The sequence below is a fragment of the Anolis sagrei genome, chromosome 2, assembly GCF_037176765.1.
Source record: "Anolis sagrei isolate rAnoSag1 chromosome 2, rAnoSag1.mat, whole genome shotgun sequence".
In the NCBI taxonomy this organism is placed as follows: domain Eukaryota; kingdom Metazoa; phylum Chordata; class Lepidosauria; order Squamata; family Dactyloidae; genus Anolis; species Anolis sagrei.
The window spans coordinates 9,393,996-9,421,303 of record NC_090022.1 but is presented as its reverse complement, the minus strand read 5'-3'; the positions used below and the strand labels follow the sequence as shown (position 1 = coordinate 9,421,303).

Genomic DNA, 27,308 nt, shown 5'->3' with positions numbered 1-27,308 from the left:
GGGGCGGAAGTAAAGAACGATGACAGGCAGGTGGCTGGCCCTATGGCTGCAGCCTGGAAGGAACCACCCAACTGCAAAATGCATGGCCAAAACAAACACATGCATAGAAAGGAAATTTAGGCTTCTGGTACAGCTGTATCAGCACACAAAGAAACTGGGATACAGGGCAGAAAAACAGTCCCCTTTTTATACCCTTGAAGGTTTTGAAATTCCCTCCACACAGGAGGCATCAGCGGGAGAGGTTCCAATTGGAGGAGGGAATCTGGCTGGAAGGGGGTGCTGGTCCTCTGTCCAATCTGTCCATATGCCTCTGGAGTTGTCCAACCACAGAGAGGGGGGACTTGGCCAGACAGCCAGTGCTTGGCCAGACAGACCGTTGGGGGTTACTGGTTTTGGGCCCTTCCGCCCTGCCAAAGGAGTCATTGTGTGTGGACTGGGCATGACAGGGCCTCTTCCAAGGAGGCAGCCTAGTGGCTCCAGGCTATTACGATCCAATCAGAGAATATAACAATATCATGTAGAATTGCAGAGGCGAGGGGGATGAGTGGAGACCAACAGTATTTCCCGCGAGGTGAGCGGTCCCACACACTGAGACGACAATGCAAATGGAGGACTACCCCAGGTGGGCAGGAGATGGGCAATCAGAAGAGCCATCGTCCTGCCCAGGAACTGTTATTGTGTTGCCTTTGTCTGGATGAGTCCATAGATGGAGGCGAGGCTGGGAATGGATGAAGGCAGCCCAGCACAGTATCCTCCCCATAATAGGCTATGAACTCCAAAGGAAGACAGGACTGTGATTGAACAAAAGACCTTCAGAGGAGGGGAAGGGTCCCAAGGGCATCTGAACACAATACATTTTATGTAATATAATAAGGCAAAAGGAACACGTAAGGACAAAACACGGGGGTTTGGAGGATCCGGTGTGCACAGGAGGCATAGTTTTCCCAAGTACATACAGATATCCAAGCCAGGCTCCCTTGTGTGCAGGTCAAGGCACAAGGAAGAGAAAAACATAGAAATCATACAGTTCCATGCTGGGGAAAGGGAAGCATGCGGAATGGGCTTTTAGGGGGGCTTTGGTACACGTCGCAAGGATGGGAATAGATAAGGAAAACCACCTTACAATATATGATGATTCAGCAGGCAAAGAGTCCTTTTGAACAGCCGTCCTGGGAGACATAGTTTTTCAGGTTGGAAAGCATAGTCTTCAGAATCCCTGGGTGGAGTGAGGTCCCGAAAGAGGCCAGAGAGTGTGCTCTGAGGCAGGGAGGGTGGCAGGAGAGAAATCGAAGGAACAGAGAGAGCTTAGACTCTCAGAGGCTTTCTCGTGGGGGAACCAGCTATCTGGAAAGAGGAGAAAGGAGGAAAGAGACAGGATGGCTGGGAAAGGTACATTAGAGCAAGGAAAGGGTGAGAGAAGCACAGAGTTCAGGGTAACCAGTTTATTGAGGGATCAGAAGCAGTCTGGACTTAGTTTCCTGATTGTCTGAACATGTGGAGAGCCAATTAAACTTTGTGTGCCTGTAACCTTTGGAACTCTCTGCTGCAGGCATGAAGGGAACAAATAATAAGTAGATTCTTGTGGGTTTTTTTGGGCTATATGGCCATGTTCTAGAGGCATTTTCTCCTGACGTTTTGCCTGCATCTATGCCAAGCATCCTCAGAGGTAGTGAGGTCTGTTGGAACTAGGAAAAAGGGGTTTATATGTCTGTGGAATGACTGGGGTGGGGCCAAGAGCTCTTGTCTGCTGGAGCTGGGTGTGAATGTTTCAACTGACCACTTTCATTAGCATTTGAAGGCCTGGCTGAGCCTGGGGGAATCTTTTGTTGAGAGGTGTTAAGATGTGCCTGGTTGTTTCCTCTCTGCTGTTTTTAATAGTGGTAGCCAGATTTTGTTCATTTTCACGGTCTCCTCCTTTCAGTTGAAATTGTCCACATGCTCTTGTGGATTTCAATGGCTTTTCTGCGTAGCCTGACATGGTGGTTGTTGGAGTGGTCCAGCATTTCTGTGCCCTCAGATAATATGCCCCACCCTAGTCATTCCACAGATATATAAACCCCTTTTCCTAGTTCCAACAGACCTCACTACCTCTGAGGATGCTTGCCTTAGATGCAGGCGAAACGTCAGGAGAAAATGCCTCTAGAACATGGCCATATAGCCCGAAAAAACCCACAAGAACCTAGTGATTCCAGCCATGAAAGCCTTCGACAATATACTTCGTTATTGGCGGTTTTTATGACAGAACCAATTAGAAGTTTTGTTAGAGTTCTGAAATTTTCACCACCAGAACTTTAGAAACAGTTTAAAAGCAAAGCACCAGCTGTTTCCAGGGCTTGTTTTTCAAAGTGTTCCATGTAGAAATTAGCTATGACCGGGCTGAGAGGGCTCCCCATAGCTGCTCCATCTTTCTGTTCATAGAACTCATTGTCCCACTGAAAGTAGCTGGTGGTGAGGCAATGGTGAAACAGAGCTGTGAGGTCTTCTCTGGTTGATGAGTGCCATGGTGTCTGCAACTGGGACCATGTAAATAGAGACACCACATCGAAACTGATCAGTTTGTCGTTGGTATTTAGCTTGAGATTGCTGATTTTTTCTATGAAGTGGGCCGAGTCCTTGATGTAGTGTGGACCACCATGTCAGACTACATGGAGAAGGCATTGAAATCCACAAGCATGTGGACAATTTCAACAGAAAGGAGGAAACCATGAAAATGAACAAAATCTGGCTACCAGTATGAAAAAACTCTAAAATTACAACAGCAAAACAGCAGAGAGGAAACAAACAAGGACATCTAATCACCTCTCAACAAAAGATTGCTCCAGGCACTTCCAGGCCATTGAATGCAAATCAAGGTGGTCAGTTGAAACATTCACATCTAGCTCCAGCAGACAAGAGTCCTTTGTCCCACCCTGGTCATTCCACAGATATATAAACCCATTTTCCTAGTTCCAACAGACCTCACTACCTCTGAGGATGCTTGCCACAGATGCAGGCGAAATGTCAGGAGAACATGGCCCTATAGCCCGGAAAAACCCACAAGAACCTAGTGATTCCAGCCAGGAAAGCCTTCGACAATACATGGAACAAATGATTTTGCCCAGGGGGGTTTGGTGCAACAGGGTGAGCTCCCGCCTGTCAGCTCCAGCTTCTCATCTGGGGACATGAGAGAAGCCTCCCAGAGGATGGTAAAACATCCGGGCATCCCCTGGGCAACCAGAAGTAATTTGCAGTTTCTCAAGTCGCTCCTGGCACGAAAAAGGGGGAAAAAAACCATCTTTCCTCCTTTGGAGAGAGAGAGGGGGGGGGGCTCTTTGCCCTCCTTCCAGGGTCAGGCTGGGGGAAGGAGTGTGGTTCCTAGAGAGGCAGGAAGGAAGTGGGCCTCCCTATCCTGGCCTTTCCTGCCCTTCTAGGAACCAGGCTCCCTCCCCTTCCCCTTCCTCCTTCCTCTTTGGCCTCTCCTTCCTCTCCCTCCTCCTGGCTCCCTTCCTCCTCCTCTTCCTCTCCTTCCTCCTCCTTCTTCCCATTCCTTCTCCAAAGGGCCCAAGAGGGGCTGGAGCCCCACACACCTGGAGGGAGGGAGGGAGTGCCAAAGGGGGCCAGGCCTGGACTCCCAGGGCATTGGGGGGGAGGGGGTCCCCACACCCTCCAGCCAGGTCTGGAGCCATGGAGAGTCCCATTCAAGGCTGCTGAGAGACCCATTCTTCACAGTCTCTGGAATATAGAGTGTATCCATAGTCCAAAAGGAGCCTACACATTAGCCCTGGAAGGAAAAGGTCTGGTTTCAGTGGGAGTTTGTGCTCTAGTCTAGTTTCCGTGTCTCTGTGGATTTCCACCCAGAATTCTTTAGCTTTTGGACCAGTCCAATGAGGGAGACATAGTTTCAATAAGGGAATGCTTTCCATGACTGTAATATCTCCTGATTGACTGCCATATGTCCTGATGTGCAGAGGCCTTTGTTTGGAGAAAACGCTGCCGCAGAGAAGAAGGGACCTTTCAATACCTTCCAGAACTGGTTAGCTAGCACTCCTTCATTTCCCAGCCGCTTGGAGTCTGTGCTTGAAACCCAAAAGCAGGTGAGACTGATTCATTAAGGCAGCCAGGGTCAGAGAGACGAAAGGCCATAATGGTGCCTGTTTTCCTTCCTGGTTGTGAGAATTATAGGGAGCCAATGACAATCAGCTTAAAGCAGTGGTTTCCAACCTTTTTTTCATCAGGGACCCCTTTGACCAGAGACCACTTGATCAGGAACCTCTTTGACCGAGGAACACTTTGACCAGGGAACCCTTTGATCAGGAACCTCTTTGTCTGGGGACTACTAGAGTAGGGACCCCTTTGGTCAGTGACCACTTGACCAGGAACCCCTTTGATCAGGGACCAAAAAATCCTAACAGCTGTTAAACTGGCTGGGATACCTGGAAGTTGTAGGGCAAAACACCTGGGGACCCACAGGTTGAGAACCACTGCCCTTGGTTCTTCATTCCAAGTAAGGCTATGGATGATGTCTCATCAGCTGAAGGAATCTTGGGGGGATTCAGTGTGGGTTGAGACTGAATGGGAGCTCAGTGGGAGGCCAGGTGGGTCTGGAGGCTGGAGAAGAAAAGGCCCAGGTGGAAGGAGGGCCCAGCATTACCTGGCTCTCCAAGAAGAAACATCTCCTGAAGCCTGTTGTCTGATTCTGCCTTTCTTTCACAGAGGAAAGGGGATTTTTGCCTGATAAGTCTGGAGTAGAGCCTGTTGAGGGATTTCTTTCCCTTGAGAGAAGAGGGAGGAAAGGCATCTTCGATACGGTTGGGTTCTTCATCAGAGTGGCTCCAACATGGAGAGACCCAACTCACCTGGACCTGAAGCAGGCAAGGCCTTCGGGAGCAGTGGGGAATCCTGGGAAAGAATCAGACAGACGTTCCTGGATGCGCACACACAGCGCCAGCGCTTCAGGCGTTCCTCCTTCCGAGAGGGCGAGGGACCCAGAGAGGTTTGCAGCCGCCTCCACTCTCTCTGCCGCCTGTGGCTGAAGCCAGAGCAACACACCAAGGCGGAGATGCTGGACCTGGTGATCCTGGAGCAGTTCCTGAGCATCCTGCCCCCAGAGATGGGGAGCTGGGTCCGAGAGTGTGGGGCAGAGACCTCTTCCCAGGCGGTGGCCCTGGCGGAAGGCTTCCTCCTGAGTCGGGCAGAGGACGAGAAGCAGGACGGACAGGTGAGAGCATTGCCTCTTGGCTTCCCTCACCTTGGGACTGATGGAGAGTTTAGATGTACATCCTGCCCTTCTTCAAAAATAGGACCTATGACAGAGAGAAGCTGGACTCTTCTCCCTGGCCTCTCTTCCGCCCTGCTCTGCCCCTCCTGCTCTCACCTCCATATCCACTGTAAGCTCGGTTTCTGCTCCATCCAAATTTGTTGACCCTGGATATCACACTGGAAATGATGGGAGGGGGAGTGTAGCATTAGTTAGGTTGCCATCTCAGAAGTTATTCTTTCAAATAAAATCCATGCAGTTTCTGCACATAGGTCTGTGATATTTTTGAAAGTTCTCCATACTACTTCTGGAATACTATCTGCTCTTCCAGGCCCAAAATAACTGCATGGAAGCCCAGCCTGATGTCCCTTCACCAGAAAAGCCGCACTCGGACACCAAGTCTGTTCAGCGCCTTCCAAGTCACCCAGTCTTCTGTGTGCCCAGGAGTCTCTCATTTGGTCTCAGCCATGGATTGAGGTTCTGGGTTTGAGCCTGCCACTTTTGGACTCTCGCTTGCTGAGGAGTTCCAGCAAGTGTCTCTGTAGATCTTCGAAAACTACAGAGGATGGGCCGGAGATGTCACTGCCTTGGTCCTTTCAGTATTGGCAGATGTCAGGTGGTGCAATACCGGCTAATCAGTGTAGGGCAAAGACACCCCGTGATAATGCTAGCATCGTATGATGCTTTTGTTAGGCTGCCTTGAGTCCCCCTTCAAGGGCAGAAGGGCGGGGTATAAATATAGGAGATAAATAAATAAATACAGGCCAATGGAGACTCCACCGCAGACATCAGAAGAGCTGCAAGACTGAGAACGAGCCACGAGAGTAAAGACAAAGAGGAAAAGTGTTCTTGCCAGACATCAAGGGAACCACTGACCGCATAGGGAAGCTGATGAGGAAACACAACATACAAACCACTTACAGACCCACCAAGAAAATCCAACCAATGCTCCGTTCAGCAAAGGACAAGAGGGATCCTCTCACTTCTGCAGGAGTCTACCGTGTACCATGCAGCTGTGGACAAGTCTACAGAGGGACCACCAAAAGCAGCAGCATTGCCCAGACATGAATTAAGGAACAGGAAAGACACTGCAGACTACTTCAACCAGAGAAGTCAGGCATAGCAGAGCACCTGAGGAACCAGCCTGGACACAGCATTTTATTATTTGAGAACACAGAAATGCTGGACCACTCTCACAACCACCATGTCAGACTACACAGAGAAGCCATTGAAATCCACAAGCATGTGGACAATTTCAACAGAAAGGAGGAAACCATGAAAATGAACAAAATCTGGCTACCAGTATTAAAAAACTCTAAAATTACAACAGCACAACATCAGAGGGGAAACAAACAAGGACATCTAATCACCTCTCAACAAAAGTTTGCTCCAGGCACTGCTAGGCCATCAAATGCTAATCAAGATGGTCAGTGTAAACATTCACACCTAGCTCCAGCAGACAAAGAGTCCTTTGTCCCACCCTGGCCATTCCACAGATATGTAAACCCCTCCTTTTTCCTATTTCCAACAGACTTCATTCCTCTGAGGATGCTTATTTATTTTGTTTATTTACAGCTTTCATATTTCGCCCTTCTCACCCCGCAGGGGACTCAGGGCGGATTACAGTGTACACATACATGGCAAACATTCAATGCCCATTTTGACTTACAACATATGCAGACATACACAGAGGCTATTCAACTTTTTCTGGCTGCCAAGGGAGCTGTCGCTTTCCTTGTCCATCTGCGACACTGATGAAGTACTTCCGCATTCCCCGCATGCTTTTTTGCCGGCGTGCTTTGCTGGAGTCTTTTTTATGGCCTCATAAATTAGTTACTTTAGCCCCCACACACTTTAAGGTGGGACCTAATTTTCCTACTTGACAGATGCAACTGTCTTTCGGGTTGCAAAGGTCGACAACAGGCTACACAATTGGTTGGAAACTCACTCCAACCTGGGTTGGCTTGGAACTCATGACCTTTTGGTCAGAGTGATCTTAATACAGCTGATACTCAGCCAGCTGCGCCACAATCCCGGTTTATTTATCGTGTCAGTGCAACCAGTCGATTATATTACATTTCTAACAGAACAAAGCAAAAAAAAAAAAGACCAGACTAAATACGAAAATTGTGAGTTTGGTAGTTGATTAAATGTCCTTTGACCAGTATCTGGCCACTTGGAGTGCTTCTGGTGTTGCTGCAAGAAGGCCCTCCATTGTGAATGTGGCAGGGCTCAGGGTGCATTGCAGCAGGTGGTCAGTGGTTTGCTCTTCTCTGCACTCGCATGTCGAGGATTCCACTTTGTAGCCCCATTTCTGAAGGTTGGCTCTGCATCTTGTGGTGCCAGAGCGCAGTCTGTTCAGCGCCTTCCAAGTCGCCCAGTTTTCTGTGTGCCCAGGAGGGAGTCTCTCATTTGGTATCAGCCATTGGTTGAGGTTCTGGGTTTGAGCCTGCCACTTTTGGACTCTCGCTTGCTGAGGTGTTCTAGCGAGTGTCTCTTTAGATCTTAGAAAACTATTTCTTGATTTAAGTCGTTGACGTGCTGGCTGATACCCAAACAGGGGATGAGCTGGAGATGTCTCTGCCTTGGTCCTTTCACTATTGGCTGCTACTTCCCGGCGGATGTCAGGTGGTCCAATACCGGCTAAGCAGTGTAATTACTCCAGTGGTGTAGGGCGCAGACACCCCGTCATAATGCGGCATGTCTCATTAAGAGCCACATCCAGTGTTTTAGCGTGGTGAGATGTGTTCCACACCGGGCATGCATACTCAGCAGCAGAGTAGTATAGCGCAAGGGCAGATGTCTTCACTGTGTCTGGTTGTGATCCCCAGGTTGTGCCAGTCAGCTTTCGTATGATATTGTTTCTAGCGCCCACTTTTTGCTTGATGACCAGGCAGTGCTTCTTGTAGGTTAGAGCACGGTCCAGAGTGACTCCCAGGTATTTGGGTGCGCCGCAATGCTCCAGAGGGATTCCTTCCCGGCTACATGCCTGCATCTCACTAACCATCCTATAAATACAGATGTTGTTCCTCCATCACTAGATCTGTGTCGTCATCCTTAGCTGAAAGCCCCGTTGGTGTCATGGGTCAAGCCCTTCTGCCGGCAGGACTGCGGACGGGAAGGTCTGTGGTTCTATTCCGGGGAGCAGGGTGAGCTCCCACCTGTCAGCTCCAACTTCTTAGGAGGGGACAGGAGAGAAGCCTCCCACTGGAGGGTAAAACATGCAGGCATCCTCTGGGCAACGTCCAGTTTTCTCACAACAGAAGTGACTTGCAGTTTCTTAAGTCAGACAAAAATAAAATCTAACTATGGTATTATTATGGAATGTTTCTTCCATGACTCTGCCTCTGCCTTCATCTTTCATCCTTTGTTTCCAGGGCTTTGGAGAGAGAGAGAGAGAGAGAGGCCCTTTCCCCCTCCTTGGAGTGTCAGGCTGGGCAAGGAAGGGTTAAGGGCAGGGAGTGTGGTCTTCCTAGAGAGGCAGGGAGGAAGTGGGCCTCCTTTATATAACCTCTCCTGCCACTCTAGGAACCAGATTCCTTCCCCTTCACACTTCCTGATCCGGCTAGCAGAGGGGAGTGGGTTCTCTTGGCCTCTCACCCTTCTTCCTTCTTCCTCTCCTCCTTCCGGTGAGTCTTCTTCCCCTTCCTTCTCCAAAGGGCGGAAGAGGGGCTGAAGCCCAACACACACACCTGGAGGGAGGGAGGGAGGGCCAAAGTGGGCCCAGGCCTGGCCTCACCTGGGGTTGGTTGCTTGGGGGTCCCCACATTCTCCAACCGGGGAGAGAGAACAAGGTGTGCAACCATTTCTATTCCAATTGAAGAGTGCTGAGAGATCCATTGTTTAAAGTCTCTGAAGTCTCTTGAACACTGAGTTTATGAAGAGTACAAGAGGGGCCCTGGATGAGGGAGGCTCAGCTGAAGGAGTCTTGGGGGGATCCAGCCTGGGTTGGGACTGAATGGGAGCTCCATGGGAGGCCGGGTGGGTCTGGAGGCTGGAGAAGCAGAGGTCCCAGTGGAAGGAAGGAGGGCCCAGCATTCATAATAATCATAATAATCTTTATTTATACCCCGCCACCATCTCCCCAGTGGGGACTCAGAGCGGCTGACATGGGGCCAAGCCCGAACAACATGTTGTTGTTCATTCGTTCAGTCGTCTCCGACTCTTCGTGACCTCATGGACCAGCCCACGCCAAAGCTCCCTGTCGGCCGTCACCACCCCCAGCTCCTTCAAGGTCAGTGCAGTCACTTCAAGGATGCCATCCATCCACCTTGCCCTTGGTCGGCCCCTCTTCCTTTTACCTTCCACTTTCCCCAGCATCATGCAAGATACTCCACTTTGGCAGAAAAAATGAAATGCAAAGATACAGAATGGGTGACGCCTGGCTCGAGAGCAGTACGTGTGAAAAAGATCTTGGAGTCCTCGTGGACAACAAGTTAAACATGAACCAACAATGTGATGTGGCGGCAAAAAAAGCCAATGGGATTTTGGCCTGCATCAATAGGAGCCTAGTGTCTATATCCAAGGAAGTAATGCTACCCCTCTATTCCATCTGAACATTAGGAAGAACTTCCTGTGAGAGCCGTTCAGCAGTGGAACTCTCTGCCCCGGAGTGTGGTGGAGGCTCCTTCTTTGGAAGCTTTTAAGCAGAGGCTGGATGGCCATTTGTCAGGGGTGATTTGAATGCAATATTCCTGCTTCTTGGCAGAATGGGGTTGGACTGGATGGCCCATGAGGTCTCTTCCAACTCTTTGATTCTATGATTCTATGATTCTATCATTGAATAGGAATACGAAATCTCCAATACCAAGTCCCAGAAGCACTTTATTTGGTTGGACCACACCTGGAATATTGTGTCCAATTCTGGGCACCACAATTCAAGAGAGATATTGACAAGCTGGAATGTGTCCAGAGGAGGGCGACTCAAGTGATCAAGGGTCTGGAGAACAAGCCCTATGAGGAGCGGCTTAGGGAACTGGGCATGTTTAGCCTGAAGAAGAGAAGGCTGAGAGGAGATATGATAGCCATGTATAAATATGTGAGAGGAAGCCACAGGGAGGAGGGAGCAAGCTTGTTTTCTGCTTCCTTGGAGACTAGGACGCAATGGAGCAATGGCTTCAAACTACAAGAGAGGAGATTCCATCTGAACATTAGGAAGAACTTCCTGACTGTGAGAGCCGTTCAGCAGTGGAACTCTCTGCCCCGGAGTGTGGTGGAGGCTCCTTCTTTGGAAGCTTTTAAGCAGAGGCTGGATGGCCATTTGTCAGGGGTGATTTGAATGCAATATTCCTGCTTCTTGGCAGAATGGGGTTGGACTGGATGGCCCATGAGGTCTCTTCCAACTCTTTGATTCTATGATTCTATCATTGAATAGGAATACGAAATCTCCAATACCAAGTCCCAGAAGCACTTTATTAGAACTAAGATTGCCGCACACTGCACACTGCACTTACTCTGAACGTATTCTCCACTATGAACCATCAAAATGCTGGTCGCTTCTGTGGCGACCAGCATCTTGATGGTTCATAGTGGGAGAATACGTTCATGCTGGTCGCTTCATGCTGGGGATCACAACCAGATACAGTGAAGACATCTGCCCTTGCGCTTTGCTACTCTGCTGCTGAGTATGCATGCCCAGTGTGGAACACATCTCACCACACTAAAACAGTGGATGTGGCTCTTAAAGAGACATGCCACATTATCACGGGGTGTCTGCGCCCTACACCACTGGAGAAATTACACTGCTTAGCCGATATTGCACCACCTGACATCCGCCGGGAAATGGCAGCCAATAGTGAAAGGACCAAGGCAGAGACATCTCCAGCTCATCCCCTGTTTGGGTATCAGCCAGCACATCAACAACTTAAATCTAGACATAGTTTTCTAAGATCTACAGAGACACTTGCTGGAACACCTCAGTAAGCGAGAGTCCAAAAGTGGCAGGCTCAAACCCAGCATCTCAACCAATGGCTGATACCAAATGAGAAACTCCTTCCTGGGCACACAGAAGACTGGGCGACCTGGAAGGTGCTGAACAGACTGCGCTCTGGCACCACGAAATGCAGAGCCAACCTTCAGAAATGGGGCTACAAAGTGGAATCCTTGACTTGAGAGTGTGGAGATGAGCGAACCACTGACCACCTACTGCAATGCAACATGAGCCCAGCCACATGCACAATGGAGGACCTTCTTGCAGCCACACCGGAGGCACTCCAAGTGGCCAGATACTGGTCAAAGGACATATAACCAACTACCAAACTCACAAGTTTTGTATCTTTCTGTTTGTTTGCTTTGTTGTGTTAGAAATGTAATATAACGGACTGGTTGCTCTGACACGACAAATAAATACCATCAAGATTACTAAGATCGCCTGGAGGGGCCCTGCTCTCGGTCCCACCGGCCTCACAGGCGCGGCTGGTGGGGACGAGGGACAGGGCCTTCTCGGTAGTGGCCCCGCGACTCTGGAACTCTCTCCCGCCTGAGGTCAGAACCGCCCCAACAATCCTGACATTCAGGAAACAGGTGAAGTCGTGGTTGTGGAGACAGGCTTTCGAAGAATGAGACAACGATCTGGATGGAAGGCGGTGTATATTCGATTTTAGTATGACGACTGACCTCTATAGTTTTAAATATATGTGCTTTTCTAGTGTTTTATTGTAATTATGTACTTTGATATTTTACCGATTGTATATGTTTTTATGGTTGGAGTCCCTCTAATGAGGTAAGAAGCTCGGTATATAAAACTTTGAAATAAGTAAATAAATACCCTATAATCCTTATATACCACCTGTCACATCAGCACTTTTAATTTTGTACCCATTACTCTGGCCCGGCCCAGTTTTATTGTGTTTTGGTGTATTGTTTGTTGTTTTGTTGTTTAATATGACTTTAATTGTTTTTAATTTGCTTCAGGTTTTGTATTGTTAGGCTGTGCATTGAGGCCTTGGCCTTTGTAAGCCGCACTGAGTCCTTCGGGAGAACCGGACTCCCTCCCCTTCACCCTCCCTTGCCTGGCTGGGAGAGGAGAGTGTCCCCTTTGGCCTTTCCTTCCTCCTCCTCTTCCTCCTCATTCTTCCTCTCCTCCTTCCGGTGAGCCTTCTTCCCCTTCCTTCTCCAAAGGGCGGAAGAGGGGCTGAAGCCCAGCACACCTGGAGGGAGGGAGGGAGGGAGGGAGGGAGGGCCAAAGGGGGCCCAGGCCTGGCCTCCCCTGGGGTTGGGGGTCCCCACATTCTCCAATCAGGGAGAACAAGGTGTGCAGCCACTTCTCTTCTCCCTGAAGAGTGCTGAGAGACCAATTATTTGAAGTCTCTCAAATCTCTTGAACATGGAGTTTATGAATAGTACAAGAGAGGCCATGGATGAGGGAGCCTCAGCTGAAGGAGTCTTGGGGGGATCCAGAGTGGGTTGGGACTGAAGGGGAGCTCACTGGGAGGCCAGGTGGGCCTGGAGGCTGGAGAAGCAGAGGCCCCAGTGGAAGGAAGGAGGGCCCAGCATGGCCTGGCTCTCCAAGAAGAAACACCTCCTGAAGCCTGTTGTCTAATTCTGCCTTTCTTTCACAGAGGAAAGGGGATTTTTGCCTGAGGATTTTGGAGTCGAGCCTGTTGAGGGATTCTTTCCCTTGAGAGAAGGGGGAGGAAAGGCATCTTGGATACGGTTGGGTTCTTCATCAAAGAGTGGCTCCAAGATGGAGAGACCCAGCTCACCTGGACTTGAAGTAGGCGGGGCCCCTAAGAGCAGTGGGGAATCCTGGGAAAGAACTACGCTGACATTCCTAGATGCGCACACACAGCGCCAGCACTTCAGGCATTCCTCCTTCTGCGAGGGCGAGGGACCCAGAGAGGTTTGCAGCCGCCTCCACTCTCTCTGCCGCCAGTGGCTGAAGCCAGAGCAACACACCAAGGCGGAGATGCTGGACCTGGTGATCCTGGAGCAGTTCCTGAGCATCCTGCCCCCAGAGATGGGGAGCTGGGTCCGAGAGTGTGGGGCAGAGACCTCTTCCCAGGCGGTGGCCCTGGCGGAAGGCTTCCTCCTGAGTCAGGCAGAGGACGAGAAGCGCGAAGGACAGGTGAGAGCATTGCCTCTTGGGTTCCCTCACCTTGGGACTGATGGACAGATTACAGGTACATCCTGCCTTCCTTCCAAGATGGGACTGACGGGAGGGAGAAGCTGGACTCTGTTCCCTCAGCCTCTTTTCCCCTCTGCTCTACCCCTCCTGCTCTCGCCTCCATATCCACTGTAAGCTCAGTTGCTGCTCTACCCAAATTTGTTGACCCCGGATATCACACTGGAGTGTAGCATTAGGTGGCCATCTCAGACGTTATTCTTTCAAAAAAGAAAAAAGTTTCTGCACATAGGTCTGTAATATTTTTGGAAATTCTCTGTACTCCTTCTGGAATACTATCTGTTCTTCCAGGGCCAAACTAACTGCATGGAAGTCCACCCTGATGTCCCTTCACCAGAAAAGCCTCACTCGGACACCAAGCAGAGTCTCCGGCAGAAGGAGCTGAAGCAGGAAGGAGAGGAAGGAGAGGGGGCTGCAGCCTGGCAGGGTAAGAAGGAACCCTTCTGGGAGTTTTGGTGTGTTATGCCAGTGGAAATTCCCCTTTGAGGGGATTGTAGCACATCCACAATTTGAACTTGAGAAGGTGCACATGAAGGATCTTTTGGCCTTGAGATGGGCGTATATCTGAAAGTCACATCCTTTGTTTGATGTCTGTTTTATGAACTTTAATATGTATTTCATAGAAGTGCAGTTTTAATGTGTAGTCACGCTGAGAGACAGATAATAAATAAAATTATTATTATTATTATTATTATTATTATTATTATTATTATTATTATTACTATTATTATTTGTACAAATGCTACACTCAGCAAAGGACAGGAGGGGTCCTCTCACCTCTGCAGCAGTCTACCGTATACTATGCAGCTGTGGACAAGTCTACAGAGTGGCCACCAAACACCGCAGCAGCGGTGTTTGGTGGTTTAATGTGGATCTTTTATAGAAATATGTATATTTGTTGAATTTTGCAGTATTTGTGTTTTGTAAAGTGTGTTGTAACCCTCCTTGATTAGAAGTAAAATTATTATTATTATGAATTATAATTATGCTATAATTTATTATAATAATTGTTGTTTTTCATTCGTTCAGTCATCTCCGACGCTTCGTGACCTCATGGACCAGCCCACGCCAGAGCTCCCTGTCAGCCTCACCACCCCCAGCTCCTTCAAGGTCAATCCAGTCATAGAATCATAGAATCAAAGAGTTGGAAGAGACCTCATGCGCCATCCAGTCCAACCCCATTCTGCCAAGAAGCAGGAATATTGCATTCAAATCACCCCTGACAGATGGCCATCCAGCCTCTGCTTAAAAGCTTCCAAGGAAGGAGCCTCCACCACACTCCAGGGCAGAGAGTTCCACTCCTGAACGGCTCTCACAGTCAGGAAGCTCTTCCTCATGTTCAGATGGAATCTCCTCTCTTGTAGTTTGAAGCCAGTGCTCCATTGTGTCCTAGTCTCCAGGGCAGCAGAAAACAAGCTTGCTCTCTCCTCCCTGTGGCTTCCTCTGACATATTTATACATAGCTATCATATCTCCTCTCAGCTTCTCTTCTTCAGGCTAAACATGCCCAGTTCCCTAAGCCGCTCCTCATAGGGCTTGTTTTTCAGACGCTTGATCATTTCAGTCGCCCTCCTCTGGACACATTCCATATTGTCAATACCTCTCTTCAATTGTGGTTCCCAGAATTGGACACAGTGTGATTCCAGGTGTGGTCTAACCAAGGCAGAATAGAGCATGGGGAGCATGACTTCCCTGGATATTTATAGGACTGTAATTGTCACCTCTGAGGCATGTTTATGTCTTAAGCTTTCCACACTTTACACACTCTCTCTCACTCTCTCTCTCTTTCTTTCTCTCTCTCTCTCCCAGGGGCTGGAATGATGTTGTTGCCGAATCCTCAGTCGTTTTGTGATGGAGTGGAAGTGAATCAGGTAAGCAGGAGGATTCCTGGGAGAGGAGGAAGGGAGCTGCCTGGGGGTCGTTTCTTCCAGGCTTTATCCTCAAACATCTCTTGAAACAGAAAAGATCGAATGGGAGTTTCTTCAAAGCGAGATACTGAAGGCACAATTGCAGACAGTGCCAACAGCAAGGGAAAAAAAGAAATAAGAGAAGTCTAAAGAAAGCAGAATGGAACCAGATAAAAAACAATAAAAAGTGGTTCTTTGGTTGTGTCAGTAGAAGAAGGAAGAATGAGCCCAGAGTAGGGTCTGTGCCTGGAGAAGGTGGTGCCATGACCACAGGGGATGGGGAAGAGGGAGAACGTGGCCTCAGTCTTCCCCCAAAAGGGAATCCGTGTTCTGCTTGAACAAGATGGAGTAGAGGGCATAATAGGGGAAATGCGACCCATAACAGGTAAAGAAGCAGTCCAGGAATAGCTGGGCACTCTCAATGAATTCAGGTCTCCAGGGCCACAGGAATGACACCCAAGAGTCCTGAAGGAACTCGCAGAAGAAATATCAGAACCACTGGCAACAATCTTTGAGAACTCCCGGAGAACGGGAGAAGTCTGACCAGAGTGGAGGAGGCAAAGAGTGTCTCTGTCTTCCAGAATGGACAAGGGGTGCTCACCAGCGGTGCCTCTTCGTCCTGGAAAGAAGGGAGGAGTGCTGCAGGGCTCTTTTGGGGGTTCTGTCCTGGGCCCAGTGCTGTTCCACACTTTTCTTATTGACTTGGATGAAGGTTCAGAGGGCATGCTCATCATGTTTGCAGATGAGACCAAATGAGGAGGGATAGATAATACTCCAGAAGACAGGATCAGAATTCAAAATGGCCTCAACATGTTAGAGAGCTTGTTGAACACTAAAAATTAATTCCAACAAAAAGTTGGACATGAGCCAACAGTGAGATGCACAGGTATACAAGTCTCAGGTGAGAAGGATTTCTCTTTCTTTTCCCTCCAGGGCCCAATTGCCTTTGAGGAGGTGGCTGTCCCTTTCCCCCCGGAGGAGTGGGTTCTCCTGGATCTTGATCAGAAAGCCTTGCACATGCAGATCATGGAGGAGATTCGTGGGATGGTGGACTCTCTTGGTAAGGCCCCCTCATTCCTGGGGATTTCTGTTTCAAAATGCAGCATCCCAGTCAGCAGCTCTCTGGTGGGAGCAGGATCCTCCATCATCCCAATCTCTGAGAGTTCTCAAGGCAGGGCTTTTGTTGGAAATATAGGACATTAGTGGAACATGGACTTGGTGCCTGAGTCACAGTGGTGTTGGCACCAATTCACCCTCCAATGGGAAGACTTCCATAACTGGAGCCGATTCCAAGCGCACGACACTCCCTCTCAGCAAAAGACAGCCCCTCCCCCATTCTGGAAAACTCCCCCCTAGAAAGAGGGGCCAGAGAATGGATCATCAAAAAGAACGAACTTCCCTGGCTTCAGATACGCAGATGCAGCTATACTTCTTTTTTCCGGTGTGGTATTCAGCTGAGTTTTTCCTCCCAACCAGGCAGGCTGGCCTTTGCATGTCTGACGGCTAAGCTCTCTTTCTGCGTTGCCTCTCCCAGCACACAAACAGCCCCCGACCTCAGTCATCCGCATTATGGTGACTTGTAATGCAGTCTATGTGCTGTGATTGTGAACAACTGGGGCTCAGGGTGGTTTGTGCCCTGGGAGAGGCATCTAGCAGTCATCAAACTGGTTGGTAGAGAAATAAAAAGGAGGGAAGAAGGGAAAGTCTTAAGCAAAGCCTTTGGATGTGAAGGGAAAAGGCATCCATTCCCCCCCCCCCCCCCCCCCGAGAGAAGGAGACAGAATACAAACCTGGACTGGGCTGAGCAACAGGGAGCCCCTGGAGCATGTGTCACTCACTCTCTCTTTGAGAGGCTCCAGGCAGTCACACAGGGTCCATCTTGACTGAACAAGGGGTGGGGAAACGACAACAGTGATATCTTCTCCACCTCCATGTTTTAGGAATCCTTTCAATCCACTCCTTATCCCACTTCCTCTGAATCTTCATCACTCACGCTGAGGAATGATTGTTTCTGCCCTTCTTCTTCCCAGCAGATAACTGGAAGGAGAGCAATGTGTGCACCAAACACAGGACGCATTTGGGACACAACGGGGACCTTCCTAGACACCAGCAAATTCACAGTGAAAATGGAGATTCTGCCATAGAAAGGCCCTACAAATGCAATGTATGTGGACAAGGTTTTACGCAAAATATGGGACTTAGACTTCACAAGACACTCAGTGCTGGGAGAAGCCATTGTAAATGGAGAATATCAGCAAAATGTACTGCTGATTACAAATCGCCACATCAGAGCCAAGAAGAAATCTTTCAAAGAACTGACGATATCATAAGCCGGGAGTGTGAGACATCTTTTATGCAGAGTTCACACTTGAAACATGAATTTCACACAGGACAGGAACTATATAGATGCCAGGAGTGTGGAAAGTGTTTTCCTACCCGTTCACAACTGATGAGGCACAAAAAGCTTCACACAGGAAAGGAAGGGTACAAGTGCCAGAAGTGTGGGAAATGTTTTACTCAAAATACACAACTTATAGGCCACTGGAGATCCCACACAGGAGAGAAGCCATACCAATGCCAGGAGTGTGGGAAATGTTTTAGTTACCATTCACACTTGGTGAGACATAAAAGAGTCCACACAGGAGAGAAGCCATACCAATGCCAGGAGTGTGGGAAATGTTTTGCTCACAGTTCAGTCTTGCTGAGGCACAAAAGACTCCACACAGGAGAGAAACCATACCAATGCCAGGAGTGTGGGAAATGTTTTGCTCATAGTTCATACTTGGTGAGGCACAAAAAACTCCACACCGGAGAGAAGCCATACCAATGCCAGGAGTGTGGGAAATGTTTTGCTTGCTGTTCAGACTTGGTGAGGCACAAAAGACTCCACTCCGGAGAGAAACCATACCAATGCCAGGAGTGTGGGAAATGTTTTGCTTACAGTTCACACTTGGTGAGGCACAAAAGACTCCATACAGGTCAGAAGCCTTAGAAATGCCAGAAGTGTGAGAAAGGTTTTGCTTTCCCCACACCCACAAAAAACTACACAAAGGATAGAAAGGTTAAATGATCCAGCAGTATGGGAAATGTTTTATTTAAACGTCCTCCAATAACAAGCACTAGAGAATATACACAGGCTAAAAACATACAAATGCAGGCATGTGGGAAATGTTTCAGTTGAGCTTCTTACCTTTTGAACTATCACAGACTACATACAGGAGAGACATCATCCATAGAGTTGGGACAAAATTAATAAAATGTTTTGCAACATGGAAATGGCAGATGAAATAGCTTCCAGTAACACTTGGCTTGAGTCCAATTTCTTTGACAATTTTCTTCTTAGTTTCATGCTACCTGTGCTCTATTCTGCCTTGGTCAGACCACACCTGGAACCACACTGTGTCCAATTCTGGGCACTGCAATTGAAGGGAGATGTTGTGTAGCTGGAATGTGTCCAGAGGAGGGCGACTCAAATGATCCAAGGGTCTGGAGAACAAGCCCTATGAGGAGTGGCATGAAGAGCTGGGCATGTTTAGCCTGAAGAAGAGAAGGCTGAGAGGAAACATGATGAGGGCCATGTAGAAAGATGTGAGGGAAAGTTGTCAGTGTATGGTTTTTGTATGATGTGCGTTTAAATGTAATTTTATGTAATAGGATTGTGATTGTAAAAGGATTGTATTGCCGGAATGTATTCTGACACAGAAGGGTTAAACAGCAGAGTTAGCAAGCTGTGAAGATGTGACCCTGAGTTCTTGCCTTGAGAGATTAGGGAGTGAACAGAGGTAACTCCCTTCTAGCTACAGTGTGTGTATTGGCTTCTATCTATTTCGGTTTGTTCTTCGTGTCTGTCTGCTGATCGTGTATGGTGTACATTTTGAGCTGCTTTAGTAAAGCTGAATACCTGTTTTTACCAGAGTCTCCAGAGTCCATTATTCTGAGCTTCAAAAGCTTCTGCTATACTCTGCTAATGCTGACAAAATTCAGGAGGGAGCAAGCTTGTTTTCTGCTTCCCTGGAGACAAGGACGCAATGGAACAATGGCTTCAAACTACAGGAAAGGAGATTCCACCTGAACATGAGGAAGAACTTCCTGACTGTGAGAAGTGTTCAGCAGTGGAACTCTCTGCCCTGGAGTGTGGTGGAGGGCTCCTTATTTGGAGGCTTTTAAGCAGAGGTTGAATGGCCATCTGCCAGGGGTGCTTTGAATACGATTTTCCTGTTCCTTGGCAGAATGGAGTTGGAGTGGATGACCCATGAGGTCTCTTCCAGCTCTATGATTCTATGAAAGTAATGGAAATCATGAACGTGGATAAATTAACGCAATTAATGAAGAAACACACAGGAAGACCCATTCAATCTACTCACTCCGCTCTACTGGCCACTCCTTGGTAATAGTCCTGTTTATATTTGTCGTGTCAGGGCAACCAGTCAATTATATTACATTTCTAACAGAACAAAGCAAGCAAACAGACAAAATACAAAATTTGTGAGTTTGGGAGTTGATTAAATGTCCTTTGACCAGTATCTGGCCACTTGGAGTGCCTCTGGTGTTGCCGCAAGAAGGTCCTCCCTCGTGCATGTGGCGGGGCTCAGGGTGCATTGCAGCAGGTGGTCAGTGGTTTGCTCCTCTCCGCACTCGCATGTCGTGGATTCCACTTTGTAGCCCCATTTCTGAAGGTTGGCTCTGCATCTCGTGGTGCCAGAGCGCAGTCTTTTCAGTGTCTTCCAAGTCGCCCAGTTTTCTGTGTGCCCAGGAGGGAGTCTCTCATCTGGTATCAGCCACTGATTGAGGTTCTGGGTTTGAGCCTGCCACTTTTTTTTTTAAGCAGAGGCTGGATGGCCATCTTCCAGGGGTGCTTTGATACGATTTTACTGTTCCTTGGCAGAATGGAGTTGGGGTGGATGGCCCATGAGGTCTCTTCCAACTCTGTGAGTCCATGAAGGGTTTGGTGGGCATTGACCTTGAATTTGGGAGTTTTAGTTCACTTACATCCAGAGACTACCATGTATCTGGACCAAACTGGCATGAATATTCAATATGCCCCAATGTGAACACTGGTGGAGTTTTGGGGAAATAGACCTTGACATTTGGGAGTTGTAATTACTGGGATTTATAGTTCACCTACAATCAAACAGCGTTCTGAACCCCACCAATGACAGAATTGGGGCAAATTTCCCACACAGAACCCCCATGAGTAACAGAAAATACTCAAGGCCATCCAGTCACCGAGGCAAGAAAACATAATCAAAGTCCTTCTGACAAAGAGCCATCCAGCCATCTTTATTTGTTTATTTGTTTATTTATTTATCGTGTCAGGAGCAACCACACAATTGCATTGCATTTTTAACAAACAAACAAACAAAACACAAAGTTTGTAAGCTTGGTATTCTATTAAATGTCCTTTGACCAGTATCTGGCCCCTTGGAGTGCCTCTGGTGTTGCCGCAAGAAGGTCCTCCATTGTGCATGTGGCAGGACTCAGGGTGCATTGCAGCAGGTGGTCAGTGGTTTGCTCTTCTCCACACTCGCATGTCGTGGATTCCACTTTGTGGCCCCATTTCCTAAGGTTGGCTCTGCATCTCGTGGTGCCAGAGCGCAGTCTGTTCAGCGCCTTCCAAGTCGCCCAGTCTTCTGTGTGCCCAGTGGGGAGTCTCTCATTTGGTATCAGTCATTGGTTGAGGTTCTGTGTTTGAGCCTGCCACTTTTGGACTCTCGCTTGCTGAGGTGTTCCAGCGAGTGCCTCTGTAGATCTTAGAAAACTATTTCTTGATTTCAGTCGTTGACGTGCTGGTTGATACCCAAACAGGGGATGAGCTGGAGATGTCTCTGCCTTGGTCCTTTCACTATAGGCTGCTACATTCCCGGCGGATGTCAGGTGGTGCAATACGGGCTAATCAGTGTAGTTTCTCCAGTGGTGTAGGGTGCACACTGGGCATGCATACTCATCAGCAAAATAGCAGAGCACAAGGTCAGATGTCATCACTGTTTCTGGTTGTGATCCCCAGGTTGTGCCAGTCAGCTTTCGTATGATATTGTTTCTAGCTCCCACTTTTTGCTTGATCTTCAGGCAGTGCTTCTTGTAGGTCAGAGCACGGTCCAGAGTGACTCCCAGGTATTTGGGTGCGCTGCAATGCTCCAGTGGGATTCTTTCCCGGCTACATGCCTGGATCTGTAATTGGTTAAATGGACGAACCCAGAGGGGGATTCTCCCCAATGCTTCCTCTTCATCCTGGAAAGAAGTGACGAGCGGAGTGCCATCAGCAGGGTTTTGTCCTGGGCCCGGTCCTGTTCAACATCTTTATTAATGACTTAGATGAAGGGCTAGAAGGCAGGATCATCAAGTTTGCAGACGACACCAAAGTGGGAGGGAGAGCCAATACTCCAGAGGACAGGAGCAGAATTCAAAACGATCTTGACAGATTAGAGAGATGATTGGCCAAAACTTACAAAATGAAGTTCAACAGTGACAAATGCAAGATACTCCACTTTGGCAGGAAATACGAAATGCAAAGATACAGAATGGGAGACAATGCCTGGCTCGAGAGCAGTACGTGTGAAAAAGATCTTGGAGTCCTCGTGGAAAAGAAGTTAAACATGAGCCAACAATGTGATGTGGCGGCAAAAAAAGCCAATGGGATTTTGGCCTGCATCAATCGGAGCATAGTGTCTAGATCTAAGGAAGTAATGCTACCCCTCTATTCTGCTTTGGTTAGACCACACCTGGAATATTGTGTCCAATTCTGGGCACCACAATTCAAGAGAGATATTGACAAGCTGGAATGTGTCCAGAGGAGGGCAACTAAAATGATAAAAGGTCTGGAGAACAAGTCCTATGAGGAGCGGCTTAAGGAGCTGGGCATGTTTAGCCTGAAGAAGAGAAGGCTGAGAGGGGATATGATAGCCATGTATAAATATGTGAGAGGAAGCCACAGGGAGGAGGGAGCAGGCTTGTTTTCTGCTTCCTTGGAGACTAGGACGCCATGGAACAATGGCTTCAAACTACAAGAGAGGAGATTCCATCTGAACACGAGGAAGAACTTCCTGACTGTGAGAGCCGTTCAGCAGTGGAACTCTCTGCCCCGGAGTGTGCTGGAGGCTCCTTCTTTGGAAGCTTTTAAGCAGAGGCTGGATGGCCATCTGTCAGGGGTGATCTGAATGCAATATTCCTGCTTCTTGGCTGAATGGGGTTGGACTGGATGGCCCATGGGGTCTCTTCCAACTCTTTGATTCTATGATACTATCTCACTAACCATCCTATAAATACTGATTTTTTTCTTCCATCTCTAGATCTATGCTGTCATCTTTAGTTGAAACCCCAGTTGGTGTCGTGGGTCCAGCCCTTCTGCCGGCAGCACTGCGGACGGAAAGGTCTGTGGTTGTATTCCGGGGAGCAGGGTGAGCTCCCACCTGTCAGCTCCAACTTCTTAGGAGGGGAGGGAAGAGAAGCCTCCCACTGGAGGGTAAAACATCTGGGCATCCTCTGAGCAATTTTCTCACAACAGAAGAGACTTGCAGTTTCTCAAGACACTAATCAGACAAAAATAAATAAAAAATAAAAATGGAGAGAGGCTCTTTCCCCTCCTTGGAGTGTCAGGCTGGGCAAGGAAGAAGGGTGAAGGGGAGGGAGTCTGGTTCCTAGAGAGGCAGGAAGGAAGTGGGCCTCCACCCAGACCCGCCTTTCCTGTCCCTCTAGGAACCAGAGTCTCTCTCTCCTTCACACTTCCTGATCCGGATAGCAGAGAGGAGTGGGTTCTCTTGGCCTCTCACCCTTCCTCCTTCTTCCTCTCCTCCTTCCGGTGAGCCTTCTTCCTCTTCCTTCTCCAAAGGGCGGAAGAGGGGCTGAAGCCCAGCAAACACACCTGGAGGGAGGGAAGGAGGGCCAAAGGGGGCCCAGGCCTGGCCTCACCTGGGGTTGGTTGGGGGTCCCTGCATTCTCCAACTGGGGAGAGAGAACAAGGTGTGCAACCACTTCTATTCCCATTGAAGAGTGCTGAGAGATCTATTATTTAAAGTCTCTTGAACACTGAGTTTATGAAGAGTACAAGAGAGGCCATGGATGAGGGAGCCTCAGCTGAGGGAATCCTGGGGGGATCCAGCCTGGGTTGGGACTGAAGGGGAGCTCACTGGGAGGCCGGGTGGGCCTGGAGGCTGGAGAAGCAGAGGCCCCAGTGGAAGGAAGGAGGGCCCACCATTCATAATAATCATAATCTGGGGACTCAGAGCGGCTGACATGGCGCCAAGCCCGAACAACATATTACAACAAAATAAAGCCAAAGTATAAACAACAAACAACATGACCTGGCTCTGAAGTCAATAAAGGGCTTGTGAGTTCACTCTCCAAGAAAAAGCCTCCTGACACCTGTTCTCTGATTCTGCCTTTCTTTCACAGAAGAAACGTGAGCATTTTGGAGTACAGCCTGTGGAGGGATTTCTTTCCCTTGAGAGAAATGGGAGGAAACGCATCTTGGATACTGTTTGCTTCTCCATCCAACAATGGCTCCAACATGGAGAGACCCAACTCACCTGGACCTGAAGCAGGAAAGGCCTCCGGGAGCAGTGGGGAATCCTGGGAAGGAACTACACAGACGTTCCTGAATACAAATATACAGTGCCAGCGCTTCAGGCATTCCTCCTTCCGAGAGGGCGAGGGACCCAGAGAGGTTTGCAGCCGCCTCCACTCTCTCTGCCGCCAGTGGCTGAAGCCAGAGCAACTCTCCAAGGCGGAGATGCTGGACCTGGTGATCCTGGAGCAGTTCCTGAGCATCCTGCCCCCAGAGATGGGGAGCTGGGTCCGAGAGTGTGGGGCAGAGACCTCTTCCCAGGCGGTGGCCCTGGCGGAAGGCTTCCTCCTGAGTCGTGCAGAGGACGAGAAGCAGGAAGGACAGGTGAGAACATTGCCTCTTGGGTTCCCTCACCTTGGGACAGATGGAGAGATTGAACGTACATCCTGCCCTTCTTCCAAAATAGGACCAATGTGAGGGAGAAGCCGGACTCTGCTCCCTCGGCCTCTCTTCCGCCCTGCTCTGCCCCTCCTGCTCTCACCTCCATATCCACTGTAAGCTCGGTTGCTGCTCTATCCAAATTTGTTGACCCGGGATATCACACTGAAAATTATGGGAGGGGGAGTGTAGCATTCGTTAAGTGGCCATCTCAGAAGTTATTCTTTCCAAGGAAATCCATGCAGTTTCTGCACATAGGTCTGTGATATTTTTGAAAATTCTCCGTACTACTTCTGGAATACTATCTGCTCTTCCAGGCCCAAAATAACTGCATAGAAGTCCAGCCTGATGTCCCTTCATCAGAAAAGCCTCACTCGGACACCACGCAGAGCCTCCGGCAGAAGGAGCTGAAGCAGGAAGGAGAGGAAGGAGAGGAAGGAGAGGGGGCTGCAGCCTGGCAGGGTAAGAAGGAACCCTTCTGGGAGTTTTGGTCTTTTATGCCAGTGGAAATTCCCCTTTGAGGGGATTGTAGCACATCCCCAGTTTGAGTTTGAGAAGGTGCATATGCCGGATCATTTGATCTTGAGATGGGTATATATCTTAAACTCACATCCTTTCTTTGATATCTATTATGTACATTAATATATATTTCATAGAAAATTAGTTTAAATGTGGATCTTTTATAGAAATATGTATATTTGTTGAATTTTGCAATGTTTGTGTTTTGTAAATTGTGTTATAACCCTCCTCGAGCCAGACAGAGACAGATAAGAAATAAAATAATAATAATAATAATAATAATAATAGTAATAATAATAATAATAATAATAGTGTTATGCTTATTATTATTATTGTTTTGCTATGCCTTTTTCGGGCTGTCTGGCCATGTTCCAGAAGGATTCTCTCCTGACGTTTCACCCACATCTATGCCAGGCATCTTCAGAGGTTGAGGGGTCTGTTGGAAACTAAGTAAGTGAGGTTTATTTATTTATTTATTTATTTATTATTTATTTGATGCATTTATTAACCGCCATTCTCAGCCCTTTAGGGCGACTCATGGCGGTGTACACACATATAAAAGACAATTTACAAAGAGGCAATTACAACAACATATAAACTACATAACAATTACAAAAACTACACTAAAAATCCGCTTCGTCTCATAGTGGAATCATAACCAATCTCATATTCCTTGTTCCATTCCAGTCATCTTTACCACATTGTTATAGCACTTAATTAAATGCCTTCTCGAACAGCCATGTCTTGAGGCTTTTTCGGAAGGACATGAGGGAGGGCGCCTGTCTGATGTCTGCAGGGAGAGTGTTCCACAGCCGGGGGGCCACCACCGAGAAGGCCCTCTCCCTCGTCCCCGCCAAACGTGCCTGTGAGGCAGGCGGGATCGAGAGAAGGGCCTCCCCAGACGATCTCAAGGTCCTCGTGGGCTCGTAGGCCAAGATGCGGTCCGAAAGGTATTTTGGGCCGGAACCGTTTAGGGCTTTGTAGGCCAAAACCAGCACCTTAAATTGGGTCCGGTAGCAAATCGGCAGCCAATGGAGCTGGGACAACAAGGGCGATGTATGCTCCCTGCCACCCGCTCCAGTTAGTAACATGGCTGCCGCGCGCTGAACCAGCTGAAGCTTCCGGGCCGTCTTCAAGGGCAGCCCCACGTAGAGAGCGTTGCAGTAGTCAAGGCGGGATGTGACCAGAGCGTGTACCACCGTGGCCAAGTCAGACTTCCCGAGATACGGGCGCAGCTGGCGCACGAGCCTGAGCTGTGCAAATGCTCCCCTGGTCACCGCTGACACCTGGGGATCCAGGCTCAACGATGAGTCCAGGGTCACACCCAAGCTGCGAACCTGCGCCTTCAAGGGGAGTGCGACCCCATCCAGCACAGGCTGTAACCCTATACCCCGTTCGGCCTTGCGACTGACCAGGAGTACCTCTGTCTTGTCTGGATTTAATTTCAGTTTGTTCGCCCTCATCCAGACCGTTACAGCAGCCAGGCACCGGTTCAGGACCTCGACAGCCTCCTTAGTAGCAGGTGGGAAGGAGTGACAGAGTTGGACATCATCTGCGTACAGATGACACCGCACCCCGAAACTCCGGATGATCTCACCCAGCGGCTTCATGTAGATATTAAACAGCATGGGGGACAGTATGGAACCCTGTGGAACCCCACAAGTCAAAGGTTGTGGTGTAGAACAGGAGTCCCCCAATAACACCTTCTGGGTGCGGCCCTCCAGGAATGACTGGAGCCACTGCAAAGCAATGCCCCCAAGGCCCATTTCCGCAAGGCGCCCCAGAAGGATACCGTGGTCGACGGTATCGAAGGCCGCTGAGAGGTCCAGGAGCACCAACAGGGACACACTCCCCCTGTCTAGCTCCCGACGCAGATCATCCACTAAGGCGACCAAGACCGTCTCGGTACCATGTCCCGGTCTGAAACCAGACTGTGCCGGATCCAGATAATCCGTGTCTCTCAAGAATACCTGGAGTTGTGAGGCCACCACGCTTTCCATGACTTTGCCCAAAAAGGGGAGATTGGAAACAGGCCGAAAGTTGTCCAATTTAGTGGGGTCCAGTGATGGTTTCTTCAACAGCGGCTTTATAATAGCCTGTTTTAGGCTCGCTGGAATCTTGCCTTCCCGAAGGGAGGCATTCACCACCACTGTTACCCACTCAGCCAATCCCCCTCTGGCCTCCCTTAGAAGCCAGGATGGGCAGGGGTCTAGGATGGACGTGGTGGGCCTCATTCCTCCAAGTATCTTGTCCACATCCTCGGGTTTCACAAACTGAAAAGAATCCATCAAAATAGGACAAGCAGGTGCTCTTGTTACATCCTCGGAGACTGCATTTAACGCGGCGTCCAGCTCAGAACGGATCAAGGCGACTTTGTCTGCAAAGAACCGAGCAAATGCTTCACAGCGCGTGACCGAATTGTCAGGGCTCCCACCTGAGGTGGCGGGAGTTAAAAGACCTCTGACAATCCGAAACAACTCAGTCGGACGGTTCTTTGCAGACGCAATAGTGGCCGCAAAGAAGGTTTTCTTTGCGGCCTTTATTGCCGCGGCATATGCCCTAAGAAAGGACACAAACCGTGCTCGAT

At 49.0% G+C, this 27,308-nt stretch overlaps 3 protein-coding genes across 3 annotated transcripts in view; all 3 read left to right on the top strand.

The window, feature by feature from the left end:
• The window catches only part of LOC132766029 (zinc finger protein 431-like), a 58,256-nt gene that overhangs the window by 25,960 nt on the left and 4,988 nt on the right, over positions 1–27,308 (top strand). Inside the window, exons 2-3 of the mRNA XM_067465487.1 lie at positions 23,653–24,148; positions 24,520–24,664. Coding sequence (XP_067321588.1) covers positions 23,711–24,148; positions 24,520–24,664 — 583 coding nt within the window. The 5' untranslated portion in view covers positions 23,653–23,710. The remainder of the gene's footprint in view (positions 1–23,652; positions 24,149–24,519; positions 24,665–27,308) is intronic.
• On the top strand, positions 3,608–6,304 carry LOC132766162 (zinc finger protein 24-like). The gene is made up of 5 exons (XM_067463666.1): positions 3,608–3,773; positions 3,964–4,073; positions 4,693–5,197; positions 5,568–5,635; positions 6,250–6,304. The coding sequence occupies exons 3-5, from the start codon at positions 4,817–4,819 to the stop codon at positions 6,302–6,304; spliced, it is 504 nt and encodes a 167-aa protein (XP_067319767.1). The 5' UTR covers positions 3,608–3,773; positions 3,964–4,073; positions 4,693–4,816.
• LOC137096284 (zinc finger protein 397-like) lies at positions 8,758–19,174 on the top strand. Its single transcript, XM_067465343.1, has 6 exons — positions 8,758–8,865; positions 12,796–13,301; positions 13,650–13,785; positions 15,167–15,228; positions 16,198–16,324; positions 17,298–19,174. Exons 2-6 carry the CDS (start codon positions 12,921–12,923, stop codon positions 18,254–18,256), a joined length of 1,665 nt encoding a protein of 554 aa, XP_067321444.1. The 5' UTR covers positions 8,758–8,865; positions 12,796–12,920; the 3' UTR covers positions 18,257–19,174.

Bases quoted from the DNA above. Each gene is read 5' to 3' on its own strand.
- LOC132766162 (XM_067463666.1), top strand. From the start codon at position 4,817: ATGGAGAGACCCAACTCACCTGGACCTGAAGCAGGCAAGGCCTTCGGG. The intron at 5,198-5,567 runs GTGAGAGCATTG...CTGCTCTTCCAG, and splicing joins ACGAGAAGCAGGACGGACAG to GCCCAAAATAACTGCATGGA. The intron at 5,636-6,249 runs GTCTGTTCAGCG...TGTACCATGCAG, and splicing joins AAGCCGCACTCGGACACCAA to CTGTGGACAAGTCTACAGAG.
- LOC137096284 (XM_067465343.1), top strand. From the start codon at position 12,921: ATGGAGAGACCCAGCTCACCTGGACTTGAAGTAGGCGGGGCCCCTAAG. The intron at 13,786-15,166 runs GTAAGAAGGAAC...TCTCTCTCCCAG, and splicing joins GGGGGCTGCAGCCTGGCAGG to GGGCTGGAATGATGTTGTTG. The intron at 15,229-16,197 runs GTAAGCAGGAGG...TTTTCCCTCCAG, and splicing joins ATGGAGTGGAAGTGAATCAG to GGCCCAATTGCCTTTGAGGA.